The sequence below is a fragment of the Daphnia carinata genome, chromosome 2 (genome assembly GCF_022539665.2).
Source record: "Daphnia carinata strain CSIRO-1 chromosome 2, CSIRO_AGI_Dcar_HiC_V3, whole genome shotgun sequence".
Classification (NCBI taxonomy): Eukaryota; Metazoa; Arthropoda; class Branchiopoda; order Diplostraca; family Daphniidae; genus Daphnia; species Daphnia carinata.
Window position 1 is genome coordinate 1,378,473 of NC_081332.1, and position 15,162 is coordinate 1,393,634.

General features: G+C 38.1%; 1 protein-coding gene, 4 long non-coding RNA genes and 1 other non-coding gene across 12 annotated transcripts; 5 read left to right on the forward strand and 1 right to left on the reverse strand.

The window, feature by feature from the left end:
• Window positions 1–1,498: 1,498 nt before the first annotated feature.
• Window positions 1,499–2,158, reverse strand: LOC130686148 (uncharacterized). The gene is made up of 3 exons (XR_009422099.1): window positions 2,022–2,158; window positions 1,767–1,918; window positions 1,499–1,709 (listed from the first exon to the last, which is right to left on the reverse strand). It is a non-coding gene; the product is annotated as an uncharacterized LOC130686148 (long non-coding RNA).
• Window positions 2,159–3,736: 1,578 nt separating this feature from the next.
• LOC130685980 (uncharacterized) lies at window positions 3,737–4,348 on the forward strand. The gene is made up of 3 exons (XR_008999760.1): window positions 3,737–3,869; window positions 3,933–4,178; window positions 4,268–4,348. It is a non-coding gene; the product is annotated as an uncharacterized LOC130685980 (long non-coding RNA).
• Window positions 4,349–4,402: 54 nt separating this feature from the next.
• Window positions 4,403–6,180, forward strand: LOC130686149 (uncharacterized). 3 transcript variants are annotated; one of them, XM_059497654.1, is made up of 7 exons: window positions 4,403–4,523; window positions 4,628–4,733; window positions 4,841–5,226; window positions 5,288–5,366; window positions 5,447–5,592; window positions 5,659–5,863; window positions 5,948–6,180. In XM_059497654.1, the coding sequence occupies exons 3-7, from the start codon at window positions 5,152–5,154 to the stop codon at window positions 6,109–6,111; spliced, it is 669 nt and encodes a 222-aa protein (XP_059353637.1). In that variant the 5' UTR covers window positions 4,403–4,523; window positions 4,628–4,733; window positions 4,841–5,151; the 3' UTR covers window positions 6,112–6,180. The 3 variants fall into 3 exon arrangements, 2 of the variants coding, with proteins under 2 accessions (XP_059353637.1, XP_059353638.1); XR_009422081.1 differs by having other exon boundaries at window positions 5,308–5,592; XM_059497655.1 differs by lacking the exons at window positions 4,403–4,523; window positions 4,628–4,733 and having other exon boundaries at window positions 4,804–5,226.
• Window positions 6,181–6,362: 182 nt separating this feature from the next.
• Window positions 6,363–6,435, forward strand: Trnar-ccu (transfer RNA arginine (anticodon CCU)). The gene has a single exon. It is a non-coding gene; the product is annotated as a tRNA-Arg (tRNA).
• Window positions 6,436–7,378: 943 nt separating this feature from the next.
• Window positions 7,379–10,444, forward strand: LOC130685974 (uncharacterized). Of its 5 annotated transcripts, none has more exons than XR_008999748.1 (9): window positions 7,379–7,514; window positions 7,764–7,986; window positions 8,069–8,134; window positions 8,193–8,411; window positions 8,894–9,023; window positions 9,079–9,133; window positions 9,204–9,267; window positions 9,337–9,700; window positions 9,778–10,444. It is a non-coding gene; the product is annotated as an uncharacterized LOC130685974 (long non-coding RNA). The 5 variants fall into 5 exon arrangements; XR_008999743.1 differs by lacking the exon at window positions 8,894–9,023 and having other exon boundaries at window positions 7,764–7,851; window positions 7,906–7,986; XR_009420584.1 differs by lacking the exon at window positions 8,894–9,023 and having other exon boundaries at window positions 7,764–7,851; window positions 7,906–7,938; window positions 8,069–8,179; window positions 8,247–8,411.
• A 3,391-nt stretch (window positions 10,445–13,835) lies between these two features.
• Window positions 13,836–14,933, forward strand: LOC130685976 (uncharacterized). The gene is made up of 4 exons (XR_008999754.2): window positions 13,836–13,967; window positions 14,021–14,283; window positions 14,355–14,538; window positions 14,601–14,933. It is a non-coding gene; the product is annotated as an uncharacterized LOC130685976 (long non-coding RNA).
• The last annotated feature ends 229 nt before the right edge of the window (window positions 14,934–15,162 follow it).

Genomic DNA, 15,162 nt, shown 5'->3' on the forward strand with positions numbered 1-15,162 from the left:
ATGTACCTCGTGAACCACAAGAACAGAATGCAGCTAAAAATATGTGACTTGTCGACAGCTTGTAAGTTCTAAGAATGAATAAAGGTAAAAACCTAGGTATTGATTAAAACTGCCATGCCCTACACAAGAAAATGTTAGGCAGCCATTTTACATGTCGATTTTTGTTCAGTAACCTGTAGAAGCTGCCATTTCCTATGTGGCTCTTAGTGGAAAACAAATATGAAATTCTTCGAAAATTTCTAACTGATTAATGATATAGGGCAAAAAAATTTATGTAAATGTGGTGACATATTTGTTTTTCTATAACGATAGTGATAAGCAATACTTCGATATATTGATGTTTTAGCATTATGTATAGTTGTTTATCTTCCCATTCCTTGCTTGCCATGTGCATTATCTTTTCCAGCCTCTTACATTTTTCTCATTTTTGCTTAGATTAAAAAAACAAAAACAAGAAAAAGTCTTCCGAAGTCTTGACAATCTACCATGATAAAGGAAAAGGTCAGTAAAGTACTCGGTTGTCCTTTAGTGTAATTGGCGATGTTGTAATCGAATCATTCTAAACTGAGCCCGCCAAAAAGTGCAGACATTCACGAATGAAACAGGCCACAAAGAAATGACATAACCATTAATGGAGACGTTCGTCAAATAAAGGTATGTTGTTTTTTCATTGCGTGCTATATTATGCTACGTTAATTGCTGTCTGTTTTATTAGTTGATAGAAGTTCCTAACGAGAGCCTGAATCGAACTTTATTGAACTCTGGAAACTAGTGACGACCTGTGTAACTGCCATTGGAATTTTTCTGGTGAAATTCTTCCCTACCCTGCGAAAATGAGGTGTTTTGCGTCGTAAAACGTGTTCAGTCTTTTGATTACGACAAACATTTTGATCGTCCTCTGCAGATTGTTATGTAGCCTTTCTGGATTAATTTCTTCATTAATATCACTAGTTGTAAGTAGTCGTTTGACTTCAGTTCCACTCATGGAAAGCAAAAGATTGCATTGCATGCTCAGAATTTGTTTTGCCCTTACAGTGATTCCCAAAGTATGTATCATTGACAGTGTTTTCCTCTGTCATTTTTTTAATTAGCAGGTGCATCAGATTGCAAAAAATTGGAGGCAATTGATGTTAAGAAGTAAACATGCCCACATAATATGCATTTGGGACACATGCAGTAAAATGCAAACATCTCCTAAACAAACTGGTAAATATCCATTTCTTGTTAGAATTCACGTCATAAGAAGTTTAATCAATTTTCGGAAGCTTCCAATGCCGCCGTAATTCCATGCATTTATTAAGTGCAGTTCTGTTTTTCCCATTAAGGACAAGTCTGGAAAACTGCAGTAAACTCAAATAGTCTATTTTTCCATGGCCACAAAAAGGTTGGAAGGAATAGCTTAGTCTTCCTCTCTACTCGTTCAAGTCCTTAGAACCTTAGGTAAAGATTTTGGAGTGTTCAATCGAAAATTTATCAACACAAGAGATAAATGTTCGCCGGCAAAACAAAGGAAAGACACGATACTGCCAAAGATTAAGACGTAAAACGCTCCCGAGAAATTCTTCAATGAAATTTTCGTTCGGTTATCAAATAATTTGCCTCGTTGCTTTTCCTTAGCCTCTTTGAGACAAAAATTGCCGTTTTGATTTTTTTCCTGTTCACGTCGAGTCCAAAAATCAATCAATCCGGCTTGATGCAGCTCCATGAATCTGCGCCAAACAGGGAAAAAATTACCAGAAGTAAAATTTTAAAAATTTTAGCAGTACCCCTTAACAAAGATTTTGGTATTGGGACTCTTTTTGGGCAGGACCCATGCCAAAGATCCCGGAGTTGGATCTGTTCTTCTAGCCAGGGCGAGATTGCATTTATTTGTAGCCTTAAAATCTTGATTGATCATCATCAGAGCGCCAAACATACCCTTTAAAGCATCAAAACAAGGAAAAAAGCAGCTAAAGTAAATGTTTCGACCTGAAGGAAATTTCAGCCATAAAGCGTTGATCGTTTGATGTTTTTTTCTTTACCTGAATATAGGTGTACTTTTCAGATTTCACCAGTTCGATGCAGTCACGATTTGTCGCACAGCGAGACTTTGGATCTGAACGTAACTTATCGCCCAGTTGTTTGTAGATTCCATATTTTGCTGACTAAATTAATATATATTTTTTTCTTTTAGAATGACCCAGGCCTACATGTAAGCATTGATCCAATTACCGATAGGACTATATCAATGCCCTTCCCTTCATCGACCACAAGACGAACGTTCGGTTTCAGGGCAACGTCCGTGATTGATTCGACCAGCGGTTCTGCATTTGAGCCCAAGATGTAAGCAACTAAGACACTGTTGTATGCGCTACTTAGCACGAATGTGCCCAAACACCAAGAACCCAGAACAAAACAAACAGCTAATCTTGTTATTTGCGGCACTTTGCCTCCTGAGTGAAAAGGAATTTTTACATTTTTTATTGGAATCGGATTAAATTGAATATTCTTTACCTTGGCCTAGGAGAATTCCATAAACTTCGAAAATTATTTGTCCTGCTGTTGAACGTTTTGGACGATGCATTGCATTTTGCTTCCATCCCAAGCCAACAGAGCGGATGGTTCCAGGCATCGGAATAATTGAAAGGTAAGTGACAATCGCCGTGATAGGAATCAGTAATAGCAATGCAACCCAGACCTGTTTATTTTCGTAATAATGTACAACTGTTGTTTACAATCCATACCTTCAATGTGCTTACCATTTTAGGAAGATATATAGTTAACAATTAACTTACTGAAATCTGGAAGGGTTTGATGATTGCTGCCGCATTGCTTGTTGATTCAGGCATTGGCATCAGGACAACGGCTGCCGTGTAGTAATATCCTTCAGCGAAATCCATCGACATTATACGGCTAGTTGTCATTAATATGGTTCCCATCATTAAATCACATCGCTGGAAGGTAATCAAAGCAGATTGGTAATGTCATAGCATTATTTGAGCACACAGAAAAAAGGAATGTAACGGACTCCCTTTTCCATGTAATAAGCAAATCCCGGTAACGAATCACTTTGCTTTTCTATGGAGTTGTCGTTCACCTGCAAGTACGAATACCTATATAACAAAACAATCAAAAAGGTATAAAAAATTTTAAAAAGCATCGTTCAAAGTTGATTTCAGGTGACTTACGTGAAATTAAAACGTTTTGATAGTACAGCCAGAGTTATAGCTGCCACTCCGTCTACCCTAACTATTTGACCGGTGCTGTTTCTTATCACAGTAGCGTGAACTAACGCCACCTGGGAGTAAATAAAGGTGACGATAGTTTAAAAAATCATTAAAGAAGCAAACCTAAAATCCCATTGTACCAGTGGCCCGACATTCAGGTGTTTTCCATTCAATGAATTGCAATCGCTTGATACAAGTTCAATTAAGAACAACGTCAAGTGGAGTGTTTTCATCACGAAAAGACGTGAACCTGTAACGGCTGTATCTTCACATATGCTGGTCGAAGGAGAAGACCCGTGCTTTTTAACCACATGGACACATTTTGTATCCTGCTTCAATCACCACGGAAACGTAATTTTTAAAAACACGGTAAAACTCAGATATATTTCATCTATATTTTTTCCTTTGTCTTTCAACTAACACAATTCCAGGGTTTCGCGAGAGTGGTTCGTTCAAAGCTATTGTTGGTTGCGCAGTAGACATGGATCTATAATAGAAAGCAACCAAAGATGCTAAGACTGTCACAAACAGCTAATGATAGAAATAATTGAACGCCTCTGCCATCAAAAGATATTTCAACAAAACTTCTGTCAAACACAAAAGAACCGTGCACCGAACTCATGTTTCTGTCTTTCGTGAAAGGAAAGAAGACTTTCATGACAGGTAGAATAAGTTGTTCAGAATCACCAATAGACAACGTCATTTCCATGGCTCGGGATCACATAGGCTAACAAATGATCGATAAAGATTGGAAATGAAATTGCAATGGAAGGCGCTCACATGTCCCCACAGATGACCTTCAGTAACAACAAGTGAACCGTAAACATCTCGGAGTGAACAATAACAACTGTCATCAACTATCAACAATCAAGCCGTCATTACGATGGCGATGTGATAAACGTGTGCACACGACCCATCACCATCATTTTACCACTACCCGTTACTGACGGAGAAGTCTCAATCTACAAAAAGGTTCGTTGACGTTATTCGCACTACTGGCTGACAAAAGCGGTGATGGAGCTTGTATTCTTTCACATCTGTATATCGTATGAATTATGCAGCATTCTATTGTGGATCAAATCAATACGACAAAAACGAAGTGGGTAGCTACAAACAAGAAAATTCAACCACTAATATAGTACCCGATACGGTTGCAGTATCTCTGCGTAAGTTAAGCTCAATGTCATTTGTTCATCGTTTCGATTGCAGCTCCAAAACAACCGCTTGGCAAACTTGTCTTGAAAATTTCGATATTGTAACGTTAAAAAAAGTAGAAATGACGAAAGATAATCTTTACACAGTTTATAGTGAAAAAAGGTAAACATTTTCCCCATTATTAATTCTTTGTCAATATTTCATGTTCCTTATGTTCCATATTGTTTCATATTTCCCAGAACTGATTTCTCGTTTTTTATTTACAGCGTCCTTTGAAGTGACTGTCTTTAGCCGGTAGATGTACGCCAATGAAGCAGGCCACAAGTAGTCCGCACAATCACCAAGTGAAACAATCCCAAGATGTGCTTCAAGGTAAATTTTATTTGTCAAAGATTTGGCGCCCGTTTTATTGGCCTCGATCAAACCAATAATAAGGAGGGTTTTTCATTTCCCAATGACAATGTTGATAAAACTTGCAGACCTTGCTGAAATACGTACGGAAGTGACACAAGAGGAAACGTAATGACATCATCAGTGTCGGAAGAATTTCTCCCAACGAGGACGGGGGTACAACACAACCTCTTTCACTTATAGGACGAACAGAATAGCACAGATTACGGACACGCTATACATGGAATTCATCGTGCAGAACGAAAGCTCTGCAGCAAGAGAATATGCCTCAAGCGGGAGTATAGAGTCTGCATCCGTACATGGTAATGCTAAAATTAAAGCCTGAAGGTTGAGCAATGCTCGAGTGACGTGGAAACGTGGGAGACAGTTGTAATCAATCATGGTTGCAATCTCGTTCAAGGAAACTGACGCAATCAGGGGAAATCCCATAATGCCGAAAGGCGGTATACTTACGGTATTTGTATAATTTCACGTTTCCCTTATGCTAGATTGATATTCGTCTACAATAAAAATAGTCCCGTCTGCTTTACCGCAGAAACCTTTACCTGGAAAGACCCAAACATTCCGGATTTTCCGGTGATTGTGGAGAAGGAGGTAATCAAAGGATACTCGGTAATACCTAAGGTAATAAAAAAAAAGGAAAGAAAATCGTTCTCCCACAATACCGCTGACAGGCTCCTCTGCAATCCCATTCTGCAATGGATATAAAGCTTTGAATAATAGCATTGATTCGATGTCAGTCTCCTGTGTCTCAGCACAACGAACCCAACTACAACTAGTCAAAAAAGCTAACTCCATTATGCATTCACTGAAAACACTGGTAAGGCTTCACACTATGTTTAAAAATAATACTCCAGTTTTTGATAGATTAAATTTTTTTTTTCAGATAATAGCTCTATTGGTGTTTGTTTGCGCCATTGTTGCCCGACCTATGATTCAATTAGATTCTGAATCTAATGACGACGTATATCACAGTTTGAATGTTCAACAATTACCTGTCGGCTATCATAGTTCAACATCCAACAGTCCTATCCTGCAATCAGAAAACAATTCAATATTGCCATTACCTCTGCGGAAGGATCGCTTTAAAAGTATGTCGGACTCATTTACTCAGCAAGATTAAGTTAGGAAAATTTTAGGAAACATGTTTAATAATGACTTTTACTTGAACATAGGAAATACGGTGGTACAAAATCATAACGGAATACGTTATAACGGCATAACTATTAAACTTCCAGAAGGCGATGGCCTCGCTAATTCACTGGTGTCATCCAGCACGGAAAAACCACGAACGAAGCCAGGCAACCGACTGACTCGTATTCATATCCGGATAGGGTGATGTTTGGTATAGAGATTATTTGTGTATTTACAATCGTAGGTGTAAATAAAATTTCGCGGTATGTTTTTTAGTGGGTTTTAATCTCAAAATGTTTACCATTTCGGTACGCAGATTCTCCGTACTAAACAAATATTTTAGCAAGTAAAGCCTTTACTAACAAAGAACGGAACGTTGTTTGGCTTCCTGGCACAGTCGTTACCATGTAAAAGATTTCATGTTTTAAAATCAAAATGCAAAATTAAATAAAATAAACCTCTGTGGCCTAATGGATAAGGCACCGGCCTCCTAAGCCGGGGATTGCGGGTTCGAGTCCCGCCAGAGGTACAGGTAATGAACGATAAGTGGGAATGTCGTATACATTGCCTTTTTCAAAGAAGAGATATGCAAGAGATGATTTAGAAAATTCTAACACTGTCATGAAATACGGTTTGACTCCTATTCAAGCCAGTGAAACAATCTGATTTCACTGCTTCGGTACACGAAATCCAGTTAGTGCAATGCAACTTTAACATGCATCTGTTTATTCGTGAAAATAGGTGGGTTTATAGCAGAGTAAATTCGGGCCTGCAGTAAAACGAACTATTACATTATATGGCATTGCAACGAGCAAACATGTCTGGTTGAAAGTTTGATTTCCATCTTACAGGGTTGTCAATGCAATTTATGATTCATGATTCACAAACATGCACTAGGGCTCGGCCCCGATTGTCTTTGATCGGGGCAAACCGCGGTTTTTCATTTAAAAATCGTCAAACCGTGGGTTCGGTTTGGTCTTTGACTGCGGTTCGGTTTGCAGTTGGGCAAAACTGGTTTGAACCACCATTAAAATTTTTTTTTAAATTTTACTAAAATTCCAAATCAAATAATTATCACTAATTGTTGTGAGCGTAATGACGATCAGTAACTTGTTGTAAATCAAATTTCCGATCAGACTTGTAGGCATCGCGATAGAAATTGGTCGATGCTTCCGCCATCTAGCGACAAAATCTGTTACTGATGTTATTGTCCTATGCAAACCATAAAACCGCGGTACAAACCGTCAAACCGCGGTTCAATCGGTTTGAAAAAACGGCAAATCGAACCGCACCGGTTTGTCTCTTTAAAAAAAAAAAACCGCGCGGGTCGGCCAAAATCGTGCCCCATCGTCGCGGGGCCGAGCCCTAACATGCACCTGCATGCACAAACAATGAAATACTTTTTTTCATTTACGTCACTATTCTTCCGTTTGGCAACGAAGCGAGCGATCCGGCCTGGCCCTCTGCTGGTAATTTCGCACCTGTTTCTTGTGTTCCTCCCTGTTCAGAATTTTAAAGCATGGTGCCGGCAGCCAAGGCTTCCGGGCGAAAGCTATAGCTGGAGATGGTTGCTGTCGTGATACTGCGGATTGTCGTTCCTACGGATCCGTAAGTTTTATTTCTATTCATATTAGTTTATCGAGCTTGCCACAGCTGCTTGAAAATAATATTAAGTTCATGCGATGGAGTGATTCATTTTCTTAATTTACAGTAGTGACCAATTGTTTCTGATACGTAAACTTTCATGGTGGAGTCAGTCATATATTAGCCATGCATGATTTTGACATCAATTGATTGATGGCTGTAAATTTATTGAATGCTTGATTGTTACTAAGGATGTCTTGATTTTATTATCAGCTAGGATATGGGAAAGCTCTATCCTGAGTATCTTTTAACAAGTGTGGGCCGAAGTACCTTGACCTGTGTTTAGAATGGCTGTGTTATGGTGTGAAATCTGGTAACTTGTGACAAATCAATTACTGTATGTGCAATTGTTTAGGAAAGGCAATGGCTGCTGCATGTCCCGTTAAAGGTGTGTTAAGATGTCTGACTCAGTTTACGTTTCTTGGTTACATGAATGGTCTGTGTCTAAGCTGATTTTTATGATTTAAATCATTTTCACGACCATGGGTTTTGGTTCTTAACACATTTTTTCTTTACAGCTGTAACTGGCAATTCCGTGTACATGTGGGTCCTTTTGATTCTTCATTCATTGTGCGCTTTGATTGGTGGGAGCCTTTTTTAAAAATGATAGTATGATTCTAATGACTGTGGTTTGTTTCTTAGGTACTTTACTTTAATAGCTGCTCCCCACCACTCAACCTGTTTTCCATATTACAGGTGTTACATGTGACCGTGCAAGATAAGTTGAATTTGCTTTGGCTATTGGATTGTAAGGGGGACTTGAGCTAGTCATGGCGAACACTTATGCTGCGTACGGATATGGCTGCTCTGCAGTTTCTTTGAAATAGGTGGTCTCATTTTAGCGACGCCATGTGATTTTAGGTTAGTATTCTTTTGTTGATGTGTTCTTGCCCCTGTGATGAGTTTCCGCTCTGCTTTAATTGGCTTCCGGCAATCCCGTATCTGGGGGTTACAAACGGGGCACTTGTTGCTTGTTTTAGATACTCTCGGGAAGGTCTGAGATATGGCTTTGCTCTTGATGTAGAGCTGTACGCTCTAGCCGGGCGGCCTTTTCATGAAGGTGTAGGGGAATAGAAAGATTTCGACTGGAGCGTTATTAGGCCCATGATGTTCGTTCCAACGGACTAGGCGTTGACTTCCACGTACGATTGGAACTGCTTCTATGGCTTGCTTTTTGAGTCTAATGTGCGGGTTGCGGGATGCTTTGGTTAACTGCAAAACTCAATTCAGACTAGTCTGTCGAAAGCCAAATTTACTGCTCTGCGTCTGAGGGGATTCGCATGTTTTAATGTTGGTTTGTGTTTAAGCTTAAGGGTATAGCTTAAACATTTCCTTTTCATTAGGATTTACACGTTTTGTGTGGCGAACAAGAGGAAACCAACAAAAAAAAAACATCTCTCTTCTTGTGATCTGTTATTTCTTACCCCCCTCTAACACACAAGAGCAGCTCCACTAAAATAATAAAACAAAAATGTATAAGAAGAATGTCGAATTCTTTTGATTTTTACTGACACATTTTTTTCATTAGGATTTACACGGCTGGTTGTGGGTTCAATGGATGTTGGAGATTATCAATGAAATTGGTCTGTATTCATTGAGCATTGATGTTGTGAAGTCTGAGTGGCTGTGCATAATGTTACCATCTTGTTCTAGGTTACGTAGGATAGACAGATTGGGTGCCATTGCTTTGTGTAAATTGTGCCTCTACATCAATCAAGTAAGTTCATGATTATTTCTAGTTTTGGTTATACGACAATTTTCTAATGCTAGTTCTTTTTATACAAAGCATGTTTCGCGTTTTCTCCTGTACGGCGTTTATGGCTACGACTAATTGGTGGAGTTAATATAATCCATGGTTTCGTCAAAATGCAAGCTGACATTTTAAACTTCTGATTGTTGCATTCTGGTTAGTCCCGTGGAATTAATGTTGCTTGTTAAGCGCAGATTTTTATTCCAAGAATTCGCTACTGGAGTTTTCTTCCTCGTGTGTGAACGGCGTTTGGCTCGGCCGTCGACGGTGCGTTGCTGCTCGTCTGTTGCTGCATTCTGTTGGGGGCTGCCTTTAGTCAGGTAGGCCATCTGGAAGTGATGTGTGCAAGTTTTAAATGGATGGCAAAACTTACAAACCGTGGAGAAAGGGGATTGAAAGGGTAAGTGAAATATCCCTTTTATCTTTTCCTTCCTAACCATCTTTACATTGGTCCCATGGTGCTCTTTGATTTTACAGGTAGTGAGCCTTTTTTTCCTGAACGGTGGTTTGTTTCACAAGTTAACCGGCAGGAAAGGGTGGAAGTCTGATCCTTATTGATGAAGAAGAAGAGTTTAACAGACTGCTATCAGGAAATAAGTTTGTAGATAATATATTATCTGATTGATTAAAAAGGAAGAACTTTGATTTCAATTCCAACTCAACGGATATTACGAAACACTTCACTACAAAATGTTATTTATTTCTAAAATTTATGAAGAACTGTGCAATTAACAAATCCAAGGCGTTTGACTGTTATATGGTTATTTTCCAATCGTCATCCCTTGGCTGGCCTTTGTTTAGTAACTTTAGTTCTTATTGCTTATCCATTATTGTCTTCCACGAATTCAATAGCAGGTTCGTTAATTTTAGTGAAAATAGGTTTCAACATTTCAGTATTCTACTTAAATGGATATAGATTGCATCACTTATTAAACAAGTAAATGACGTTAAAAATGCTTTTCGATGTCAGACTAAAACTATGTTAAACGAAGTAAATTAGGTTTTGGGGAGTTGAAATCAGACTATAAATACAAAAATTTATTTGTTGTCATCAAACGGTAAAACAATAGAAAATTTATGTAAAAGAACAAATCGTTACACAGTGCAACGATTCATTGGCAAAGATCTATTGTCGATGTTCCAATTAATGACGTCATTAGTTTTACAGGAAAATTTGTAACAATGTTGAAATAATGAACTGAAATTATCTTTGTATTCAACCATTTGAAAGATGAAACTATTGATCTGGATACTGTAATTTTTTGTATGTAGCATTATGTATGTTGAAATATTTTATCTAGAAGCAACTGATTCAGAAAAATCCATTAACTCTAATCGTACATACCTTTCATTAACAAATTGTCATTAATAATTAAATTTTTGATACGTATTGTTCTTTAGTTAAGTAAAACATGTTTTTCAACGCTATTTAATCTAAATAATTAATTTACCTAGAAACTTGGTGGTACGACATAATTTAATGTCATAGTCGAAGGTACGTCTGGCTAGTTTTTTCTGTGAGAGCGAGACAAGTGTGTAGAGTGGAAAAATATGTTTTAATAATAGTACATGTGAACAATTTGTAACAAAAAGATTGAGTGTTTTGAGATCTTGAAAATTTAGAAAAATTAATTTATCTTAAGCAAACGATAAGACGGCTATTGACATATTCACAAAGTCTGGCTTTACAAAGTCTAACTACGGCCGCCAGATGTCCTAAATCATTGTTATGAAAAGTTGTCAGAAGTGTGCTTGTGCTGTAGGTTTCCATTTAATAACAATGTAAACTTACGAGTGCCATCGTGTGAAGCCGATAAATTCTGATGGATATAAAATAAAGGTGAGGATTTTGAAATATGCTCTTGGATTATTGTGTGTGTGGTATTGTTTTAAAGTGGTATATGAGTCGTATCTGAAAACTGAACTTTAAAAAGGCTAAATTGTAATAGTTAATGTTTGAAACTGCCCAGATCTTGGATACCGTGTAAAGAAAAACATAGTTCATTTTTTAATTTTTCGAAATTTTAACTTCCGGTTTAAGATCCGGTTTGAAAATGCTTAATAACTCACTATCTGTTGGTCTGAACAAAAAATGACCGACATTTTCGTAATCCTCGTGAAATTTGGGGTCGAATCCATGTGTCAGTAGAAAATACCCGAAAATCGTCAAAAATCGCAAATTTCCCTGAACTATAGTTCAGGAAAAATCGCGATTTTGGCCAAATTGGACTTTTCGCCAAAAACAGATCAAAATAGGTCAGACACACCTAAAATTTCATGAGGATCACGAAAATCGTATTCGTTTTGTTGTGGGCCCAGTATTTCTGGAGATATAGGCTACTTTCGGTCACTTCCGATAATTTTTTTTTTCAACTTTGCAAAAACTAAAAAATGAACATTAATATTCCAAACATTTTAAGCATGTTAATCATTAGTGTAATGGTGTGGCGGCTTTTTTCGTGTTTTTTTACTAGTTTACTACTGGTTGATCGTGCAAGCTGCTTATCTAGATATGGTAAGCGCTATGTCCTATGTAAATTTTTTTTCCGATATCAACTTTGTCCGGCTTTTCATTGCTCGTAACAAACGAATATACTCGCTGGAAAGTTGCGTTCTGCGATTTTATGGGTATTATACATCTGTGATTCGTTTCGTTGTGTAATTAGTAGTTCAGAAGTTCTTCGTTACTTCCGATACACTTCGGAAATTTGCATATAAACAGTAAGGAACCTTGAATCTAATCAATCACTGGGGGTATATTTAAAAATTGAGAATGCTTATCTCGGTTGCTTCGCATTAAAACCCGAAAGATTGAACACTACCGTCGTCTGTCATGTCCGCCATTAGCCATGTCACCATGCAAACATTTTTGCCCTGTTTTTTTTTTTAGTTTTCCCCCTGTTTTGTGCGTCTACATCAACGAGTAAGTAACGTACGATCATTACTTTTTATTCAGGCATTATTATTTTGCTTTATTGTTAGAATTAGGAAGATGGAAGCGTTTTATGTAAACCAGCAGTGATAAGTTGAACACAGATAGTAAGGAAGTCGATGCTCAGCTGTTGCCTTGGAAAATCAGCCGTATGATGTTTGTAGCGTAAAATATCTTTAAGCTCTTCTTCAGAGCATAACAGAAAAATTGTTGGCAAATTGTTGAGTATTACTTGGCAGTGAGTCTCTTACATAGAATTCTGAGTAGAGGTTAAAGGATTGGCTTAACTTTTTCAATAACGAGCACACTAGCTGAGCTATCAGCATTTAACTTATCAGCCTTTTTCATCTGTATCGTAATAATATAAACTAAATGGTTTATTAACCTTTTTCCAGTTTGTATTCAATATCGTGACTTCTGTTGTACTAAATATTTGTTTGTTTGAACTTCTTGAATCTACGTTCAACTAGCAAAGCTTTATGACAACTGTTTGTGACAAACTCTTTTTGAAGAAGATTGAACATATGGAATGTTTGATAACCATTTAGCAAAGGATTTCTTTTGAATGCAAAACTATTTTACAGAAGTAACATTCCCTGTCTTCAGTCTGTTCATATTATGGTCCCAGTAATCCTGGGAAACTAAACGAGCTAGTTTTCGTTATTTAACTTGTATCATTTTTAAAGTCCCGGTAAACCATAAACATACTTAGATCTCTTTTGTTAAATTCCTATGTTGTTCTTTTATCTAATTCCTTTACATCTGGTACATTTACATAGGGCCAATAAAAAGAAAATCCTGATAGTCGCCTCATCGCCATCTCCATCGCCGCCTCCATCGCCTTCTCCTTCCCCGCCTCCATCGCCGTCTCCTTCGCCGCCTCCATCGCCGTCTCCTTCGCTGCCTCCATCGCCGTCTCCTTCGCTGCCTCCATCGCCGTCTCCTTCGCCGCCTCCATCACCGTCTCCTTCGCCGCCTCCATCGCCGTCTCCTTCGCCGTCTCCTTCGCCGTCTCCTTCGCCGTCTCCATTGCCGTCTCCATTGCCGTCTCCATTGCCGTCTCCATCGCCGTCTCCATCGCCATCTCCATCTCCATCTCCATCTCCATCTCCATCTCCATCTCCATCTCCATCTCCATCTCCATCTCCATCTCCATCTCCATCTCCATCTCCATCTCCATCTCCATCTCCATCTCCATCTCCATCTCCATCTCCATCTCCATCTCCATCTCCATCGCCGTCATCTCATCGCCGTCATCTCATCGCCGTCATCTCATCGCCGTCATCTCATCGCCATCTACGGGATTCGCCTTGGTATATTGTTTTGTTTTGTTTTGCATTCTAGTGTATAAGTTAACCTGTTGGCTGCCACGCCGTTTGCTCCTATTTTTTTTGGTAGTTGTAGGGACTTGGGCGCTGTTCTCCTCATGGCCATGGGGGGAACAGTCGCCATTGCGCCTAATGGCTTTATGCCATTTTTTACGGATTGCCATATTTTTATGGCAATCCGTTTTACATGAAAAAAAAAAAAAAAATGGCGGAAAAAAAAAAAAAATCGCACTTTTTTCTATTTTTTCTACCCGTAGCCATCTATCAGTCGGTTTCGTTATTACAGGCATGTAAGCAATTTGAGTTAATTGTATCCCATTAGCAGTTAATTGAGTAGCGTGGCTGGAGAACAACGCGTGGCTGGAGGAACAATTGAAAAATGGATAAGATAATAAAACAAAAAAATGGTAATTATAAACATTATTATATTGGTTTTCAATTATTAATTATTGTTTATTAGATCAAATTATGAAGCTGCAGGCCCAGTTATTGGAACAACACAAAATATTAGATAACAAAGCTAAGGATCGTAGGCCTAACACGTAATGATTCTATTTATTTGCTTTTATTCATTCGTGTTTTGTAGCTCAATTGAGTCTTCAAGCTCAGCTAGGGGAAAAGAACAAATTGGAACGGAACAGTTTCCAAACAGTGAAGGAGGTTTTTCAAAACTCATCTCTAACTGAACGTGAGGATGAGTTGGCATTAGGCGAACACAGCCAGGTACCTAAAGTTTTCAAATAAGAATTCAAAATAAGTATAGAATTTTAAAAAAACAATTATTTATTGCTTAGTTATTCAGTCCACCACATGACAGTGTGTTAAATTTAAATTCTGTTAGTGCTGCACTAAAAGAATCGTTAGTAATAAGCTCATGCAGTGAAGGAACTGAACAATTGTGGGAACGTATTTGGGCCGAAAATGGGTGTGGTACAGAAACCCAGAAATGGCACAAGTTCAACATGAAACATGGATTAGGTACTTTTCGGTTTTTTGTCTATCGAAAAAGTATTTTTAATGCTATTATTTTGCATTCACAGATTTTAACGGGGGATCAACTCAAGTCTGGAAGTGTTACAGGATGGAAGAGTGAGCCTACAGACGAAAAAACACTGAGAGTGCATTACCGTAAGGTGTGAGGTGAATTAATAGAGTAATGCAAATTGCCTAATGAGAAGTACCATCTTGTGTTAATGAATCCAGTACAACAGCAATCCTTTATAGTTCTGTCACAGCTAGAAGCCTCAAATAATTCTGCTTCTCTGTCTAAAGAACAACTTGTCCTTTACGTTCAGAGTGTTGGGGAAACTGGGTACTTAAATGGCCCTAAAGATGTTTTAATTTTGCTGCTATTGCAGAGATGAACATCGTACATGGACTCTTTAGGTATGAAAGGATTTTTCTTCAAATAATTTTGAATTTATGACGAAGAATTTCTCCTCCTTTTCGCCAACCAGGTCTTATCTACCAAAAAAAATTTTATCCAATAGGAAAGGATTTTCATGTACTGGGAACACAACTATCAACAATGCAACATTCTACAGGTGCTAGTTTATCATTCAAGAGCCTTATACAATGAAGTTAATCTGCAATTTGTATGTC

Coding starts and splice junctions, on each gene's coding strand:
- LOC130686149 (XM_059497654.1), top strand. CDS start 5,152: ATGGTTGCAATCTCGTTCAAGGAAACTGACGCAATCAGGGGAAATCCC. Junction 5,367..5,446: donor CGGTGATTGTGGAGAAGGAG/GTAATCAAAGGA, acceptor TACCGCTGACAG/GCTCCTCTGCAATCCCATTC. Junction 5,593..5,658: donor TGCATTCACTGAAAACACTG/GTAAGGCTTCAC, acceptor TTTTTTTTTCAG/ATAATAGCTCTATTGGTGTT.